Raw genomic sequence first — 7,756 nt, 5'->3', positions numbered from 1 at the left:
GTGACAAGGCATTTAAGGAAAACTCAAAATTCAGGCACCACAGGCCTACTGTAATCCTAGTACTGAGGAATCAAAGGCGAAAGGATCCAAAGCTTAAGGCCAGCCTGGTGAATTTCAGACCAGCATGAGAAATATTGAAAAACTCTCTCTCTCTCTCTCTCTCTCTCTCTCTCTCTCTCTCTCTGTTCTCAAATGTGTCTGTGCAATTAAGGGCTAATCTTTAAGGATATATTTGTCAACTGAAGTAGGAAACAATGCTCAATAACTGGAATATTTACACCTATCAGTTTCATATGAGTTATCACTCAACTTAGGACCACTGTAGAGTGTAGACCTGTCCAGATTAAGAGTAAGTACCATTGACAGTATTCAGAGCCTTAGTGCCACTTAGAAATATGTATCATCTTTTACTTGAGAATTTCATAGATTAGTACTGTGTTTACACATTCTCATCCCTCATAACACCGTCCAAATCTTCCCCTGTCCCTCCAACTCTCCATTTGTGACCTCTTTTTAATTATTATTGTTACATGCACACTTGCACATGGACACACACATATGTGTGTATATATATATTCTTCTGAGTCTATGTAATAGTGCTTATAAGTGCATGAAGTGCCTGTGTTTACTTGGGCTTGGATAACCAAGCAGGAGCTCGTCCCTAGAGAAAACTGATTCTCCCTGTCTCCGCAACACCGATTGCCTGTAGCTCTTCTTCTACAGGTGCTACCTTGTGAAATTTCCCTTAGCCACACTGGGGTGTCAGCCGGTGCTGCCATTATGCAGGTCTTACTTAGGTAACCACATTGTTGAGCTTTATGGATGCATCTTCCCTGTCATGTCTAGAAGATACAACCTACCAGCACTCATCCTGTTATTCTGGGTCTTACCATCCTTCCACCCCATTTCAGTGATATTCCCTGAACCTTAGGTGTAGGGGTTGCATTGTGGATGTATCAATTAGGGCTGCAGATATGAACCTTTATCAGAAATTTTAACATGGTTTATGCTTCAGAATGCTCTAAAATTTTGGCAAAGAGTCCAATGAATGATGATGACAAATATCAATACAAAGTCTCCTTTAAGAACCACATGACATCCAAAGAAAGGTATACTATCCAGAAAGACACAGCTTCTAGCAACATCCAAATTACTATGGTAAGTAACCTCTCCCTTAAGTCCCTAGACTATTTCTAGTAACCTGGAAGATTTTATTTAGCAAGAATCTCATTTTAGGCATATCTACACAGCATTGATCCATGGGTAATTATAAATTTAGAACTTAATGTTTGACTATAACTCTGAAGGGTATATCAATACCCAGTACAGAAAGCATCAATCCCTCCACTTGCTTGTTCTTATGTGTCCAGAGCCTCTGCTTCAAGTTTAGTACTGTTCTCTGTCTTAAATGGTTCAGTTGACTAAGCCCTTGTCATCAAAGGAAAAATTTTAATTTAGAGAATGTTGACATTTAGAGCAATTTTGATCTGTTATATGAATACCTACTGGGCATTAGTGAGATCACAGTATTTCAATAGAGTCACAGTGAAAAACTGTCATCAAAATTGTTTGAAATAATTCTAGTAAGGTGGGGTTCATTGGGAATCAGCTTTTAACTATAGTTGTGTTTAAATGTTCTAAACGATTAAATGATTTAATGAATGGACTACAATTTTCCATTGGGAAGTTCATCAAAGACAAATATGATAAAAACTAAAATTAAATACTTGTGCTGAAATTCAAGCAACTCAGTACAATAAATATTTATGAATCTGGTCATATAATATTGAATCACAATAAAATTCATTTTTATATGTGATTGATTTTTCCAGATAGAATGATACACTCATGAGAATTAAAATATGCCTTCAATTGTCACTATTTTAGATATAATTTGGTAACAAGTTATTTTTCAGACATATGCATTTTCATACAGAATATGCAAATTTCAATAAGCTGTAGTTTTACAACTCAGGTGGATTATGTTATTTATCTAGCTGTGATTGGATCTGCCAAGGTCTAGTCAGGGCCAAAAGCTATACCCATTACATTAGTGATCAAAACTTTTTAGACAGGACTGGTAATTATGTAAATTGTTAAATAAACAATCAAAAAACAAAAATAACTTCAGGAAAGATCTATGAACCTTAGCATTGAATGAACAAAGTTATGCAATAGAAATTATTAATTCTCAGACCTTTGGGTGCTGGAGATATATCAGTAGTAAAGTGCTTGCCTACTATTCACAAACCATGATGTTCGAGTCCCAGAATCACATACAAATAAAAAAAAAAAAAACTCAGAATCTTGAAGGAGTACTCCAAAGCTGAAGTGTTTGAATTCAGTTTCTGAGGAAATATGCTGATAATGGTGTATCTGTGTCTATTGGTTATAGTTGGAAAGAGACAAGAACTCAGACCAAGAAGCACCTTTCAGCTGAGGTTTTTGTCTCTAATGACGGCTCCGGTGAGGGTGAAGGTTCTTCTGTAGAATGAAAGCTGTCACTGAGTTCTGCTGCTGTCATGAAAACATTGCTAAGGTGCAGAAGAGCCTGCGGTGGCAGTTCCACAAGAAGCCCATGGGGAAGAGACAGCAAGAAGAAAGCCCCTCCCACTGCTAGCCTTCCAGCCTGTGGTATACACCGACTACTGGCAAAGCTAGCAGTGTTAACAGGCAAAGCCACAGTGAGGCTTACAGATTGCAGCTATTGTACCACATAGACAAAATACAAACAAGATTCGGAAATAGTTTATGGGTGGAACTAAGGATAACCTTTCACTGAATCCTCCTGCAAAACTTAACTTTTATAAGAACTTAATTGCTCTCGGTTCTTAAGATGTCGCTCATAATTCAAGCAAGGATGGAGAAAGGTTGATTAAGGTACCTGTTCATATTATTCTAGGTACCTGTCTTTACAGCGACTCCATCAGTCTCTTCCCAAGATAAATTATACTGGATCTGTGATGGTAGTTTGCTTAACATTTCAGGAGGCACTATCCATGTTTTGTATCCTGGATATTTTTCAACATTGAAAGAAGCTAAAAAATTTAACTGGTGATTTATAATTTCTTAGCTGAGAAAAGATACTTGGAAATAGCTAAATTTACCATTTTGTCCCACGTGTGTCTACTTAATAGATTATAACAAATTAAATGGATGGATTTGTCTTTAATTAAGATCAAAACTTCCATATCTCCATAAGAATACTATATAGACCTTCACAAAAAATAAACTGCATTATTTCTTACATTTTTGAATTACCAAGAAGCAATAATTTAGGAAATTCACAATGTATCAATCAAAATTAGGTATAAGCCAAGGAATAAATTTCGTCTTTTTCATGTCTATCAAACAAACTTCCATAATGTTGAGATATAGAGCAACCCTGTGTAAGCAGAACTAAAATTCTAACCCTTTAAAATTGGCATTTGTCTTTATATGCTTCTAACAACTAGTTCCTATTGAAGCAATACTAGTCTTATTACATAGGCTTGATTTTGTTACCTACATTAATAAAAGAATTATTATACCAACACAGATCAATGCTGTTAGAAATGGATTTCATGAAAATTACTTGTCACTCTAAAATCTTATCAACTAACAGTTTCTTTTAATAGTTACCAGTAGTAGCACTGAGGATAAAAATGCTTCCTATATATATGAATATATATGTTAATATAGATGGATAATGTTTAAAAACTTCTTACCTATTGACATCCCAGATTTTGCTAGTCATATCCAGTGAGGCAGATGCCACAAAATCACCACCGGAGTGCCATGTGCAGGACCATACCGCATGTCTGTGTCCTTCAAAGGTCAAAATGCATTCACCTTTTGACAAGTCCCATAATTTAATTGTAGTGTCTCCACTTGAAGTAGCCAACTTGTTACCACTGTTTCCAAGAAAATAAAAAGACAATTTGTTTAAAAAGTCATTGACAGTTAATTTTTCTGAATTGTGTATTATTCACATATATTATTCTGAATGATTAGTGTATTTGAAGTTTGTTGGTTTTTTTCTTAGCTTCAATTACACACATAAATGGCTACATCTTATGACAATATTTGGATTCAAACAATATTTGTATTATTTAATAATTTAAACTTTGAGACACCTGTTACTGTTTAGTTTTAAACTTAATTCATCTAGAGTGTTCCTGATTAATTTACCAAATAAGTGTTTCTTTTTTCCTTTTAGCCTCTATTAGGGTCCAGTTATATGTTAGATCATATGCAAAAGGTGAGCAGAATGAGAACCATCTGGATAAGGCCTAAGATGCTTTGAAAACATTAATGAAAAAGTCATCCTTGATAACTGTCACACTAATCAAATGCTTCAAGACTTCAATTTGGATGATGAAAGAAGAAGAGAATCAGGAAAAAGATGTTGTTTGAGCTAGATCATGAAAATCAGATATTTTAGGTGCTGTGTAGTTGAGGATGAGTCATTGGATTTTCTGCTAAGGCTATTAGCATGTGTTTTTAAAACTATGGCTTTCAGATACATGAAAGCTCGTTTAAAGAAAGAAGAGGTGTGAATGGCCAGAAACATCTAGATTTTTGGGGTAAGGGTAACATATCAGCTACCAACAAATTTCACTTTCATCATCAAATCCGACTTGCATATTCTTTGTTTCTTTAGTAACTTTCACCTACTGCATAGTAATGCCCTCCTCCTCACACTGTGCTTTATGATGGAGAAATATATGTTTTGCTCTGTGTTTCTCTAGCATCAAGTATCATGACTGGCTAGTTGAAGAACTCAGTAAATGCCTTAGAAGAAATAAGAATATAAACAGATGCAGGTATAAATGAAACTATACTTTAAATGGAGAAGAAATGGTATTTCTAAAAAAGAAAAGAGGACTAACTATACATCGGTTACAAGCACTGGTTGCTCTTCCAGAGGACCTGGGTTCTATTTCTGGACCCAACATCTTGCCTAAATCACCTGTAACTCTGGTTTCAAGAGTCCAATGTCCTCTTCTGTACTCTTTGGTCATTGCATGCCCACTTGCATACATGCAGGTAGAACACTCATATACATAATACGAATTCATTCATTAAAAAATAAAATTAAAAAGGAAATGGTAGAATTATAAAACGTACTTGATGTCTGGTAAGTTTGGTTGTTTGTATATTAAGAGCGAAATCAAGCTCTCATTTACACAGGAGAAACAGCAGGCACTGACTGAGAGGGAACTCTTGAAAATGCTGCAGAGATGGTGGATTAGGAACTGAAGACATTCTCATTAAAGTTAGAAAGTACATGTACTTATTGTTTAGATTAGCACAGTTGAAATTTGCTATATGAGAAAGTTCATAATTAAATAAAAAATAAACATATTCTTTGCTTTGGAGCAATTGCTTATCTTTGCCTACATTGACTATTTATACTTTTAAGCTTTCAACACTGAATGCCAAACAGTACATTTGTCTAAAAAAAAACAACTGTTTCTGATAGGCTAGCAGGCTATTATGGATCAAAGCTTTGGTCTAGGATAAGAATTAGTGTAGTCTATTTCTGCCTGTGGTAAAAAAAAAACAAAAAAACAAAAAAACAAAAAAAACTATCCCACATAACATTTATGTACTTCTTTCTTAATTTAAACTACATTCAGGAGGAAAAGAGAACATGACTGGAATCTGGAATGACATACTACAGGTTTTTTGAGTGCTACAAACTGATATTTAGTAATAATAAAAAACAATATTTTCAACGGTTTTTTAAAATTATAACTCATATGTGTAAATTCTTTTAAATCAGTAAATAGAATATAAATCTCTGAATATCAATTTTAAATGTTTCCACCTTTCAAAAGATTATGTGTTGAACTATGAAGCAGTCTATGCTTTTGAGTCATGTGAAAACAAAGGACATTTCTGAGAAGAGAGGAAAATTTAAAATGTGAATTTCAGTGTTATGAAAGTTAGGATCCCCCCCTCAATATCTCTTCAAATCCCCAGGAAGGGACAATACTTTTCAAAAGAGGAAAAACTATGTCTATAACTAATTCTCAATGTGATAGCATTCAAATGTAAAACATGTGTCATTGCATATGTTGACACATGTGAGCAATAAAATTAGAGAAGCAAGGTGATAATTTTCAAATGCTCAAGTTTATTCATTACCTTAAATGCTAACTAGAGGGATGGGTCAAGAAAATATAGCTAGGTAGTTTCTTCTTCTGCTTGTTTAGATTTTTTTATTTATGTGTATGTATGTATCTATGCATAAATAATGTGAATAATCTACTTTATCACAATAACTTTTAGGTAGGTATGGGAATGGTTTCATAGGCATTTATATTTTATGAGTTATAAATTACACCCTTATTATATTTCTCTCTTATATTTTAAATATTTCCTAGTAAAATTGAATTCAGACTCAGTCTATTTCTTGGGTATTGTACGTAAGACATCAATGAGCATGGATTTTCCAGCATCTCTATGGTAGGTTATAGAGTCTGTTGGGTATATGCTCAGAAGTGGTATAGCTGGGTCATATGGCAGTTCTATCTCTAGCTTTTTAAAGGACAAAAATACCACTAAAAATGCTAAAGATGTTGGATTTGTTGGTTTTCCTTATTTAATCAATATATACGCATTTACATACAGCTATTTATAAACTATAGCATCCAAAAACGTATATTGATCTCATTTCTTTTTTAGAAGTTGCAAAGATTGATGTCTGAAGTATTTTAAATAAACTTGTTGGCCATAAAGAGAAATATACAAGGAAAAGTTTGATATTATGGCCAATTACAAATTGTTTCTATATTATTGGTCTTATTAAAACTACTGTGACTTTTCAAGAATTTGTGGTATAGAGAGCAAAGTAAGTCCACGTTGTATGGATTTTCCTGAGGACACATGAGCAAATATTTTATCACCCTCGGTTGACTCTTAGTGAACAGCTTAATCACCGATGTCTACCTTACTAAGCCAGTGTAAGCATGAGTGACTCAGACTACAGTATCACCAAAAGTCCACCGCACTCCGTGTGCTGACTCACAAACTGCAGGCAGCTCAACCAATTAGAACTCTCCATAGCAATGGACACTGCTTATACAACCTTGGGGAGGAGGCGTGTCAGTGTAAATTTCTGTAGCTTCCAGGGGGACCTTGTGAACTTCATTTATTTCCTGAACTTTGTGAGCCTGCCTGCTCTCTCCAGGAGAGATTACATCAATCTGAGGACATAGCAACACAACACTCCACAGCATATGACATTCAAAACAATGTATCAACTATTGATTAAACACACTTGACTATTAGGTGCATATTCAAATTGTGTTATTATCTCTATAAATGACTCTTTTGATCGTGTTTTAAAATTTTGTATGTGTTTGGCAAATGTTCGTCAATCTTTTTCTGCTTTTTAATTTCACTGCTAATCTCACTGCCGCATGTTCCTTCTGGCATACTCTTCTGGTGGTTGCCTCTCCCATCCTCTCAAGCCTCTTGGTCTCATCCTCTGGTACTACGAAGAACATTGGTGGTTAAAAAAATGCTTTATATCACACTTTTGTTTGGAAATAAGTGATCTAAAATTTTACTAAGTTTGAGTAAAGAATATTTATAATTTGTAAAGAATAAGAATTAAGTATAAATTGGGCGTGGTGGTGCATGCCTGTAGTCCCGGCACTTGGGAGGCAGAGGCAGGCACATCTCTGTGAGTTCAAGGCCAGCCTGGTCTACATAGTGAGTTCCAGGACAGTTGGGGCTACAGGGAGACCCTGTCTCAAAAAGGCCA

The 7,756-nt window shown here is 34.9% G+C and overlaps 1 protein-coding gene across 1 annotated transcript in view; it reads right to left on the bottom strand.

Annotated features, from left to right (window-relative positions):
* LOC103744491 (sperm-associated antigen 16 protein) overlaps positions 1-7,756 on the bottom strand; it is a 619,142-nt gene that overhangs the window by 102,893 nt on the left and 508,493 nt on the right. The window contains exon 12 of the mRNA XM_017801372.2: positions 3,708-3,893. Coding sequence (XP_017656861.2) covers positions 3,708-3,893 — 186 coding nt within the window. The remainder of the gene's footprint in view (positions 1-3,707; positions 3,894-7,756) is intronic.

The sequence above is a fragment of the Nannospalax galili genome, unplaced genomic scaffold, assembly GCF_000622305.1.
Source record: "Nannospalax galili isolate Female #2095 unplaced genomic scaffold, S.galili_v1.0 scaffold281, whole genome shotgun sequence".
Taxonomy (NCBI): Eukaryota; Metazoa; Chordata; class Mammalia; order Rodentia; family Spalacidae; genus Nannospalax; species Nannospalax galili.
Note: the sequence above shows the minus strand (reverse complement) of the source record. Positions and strands in the feature narration are given on the sequence as shown.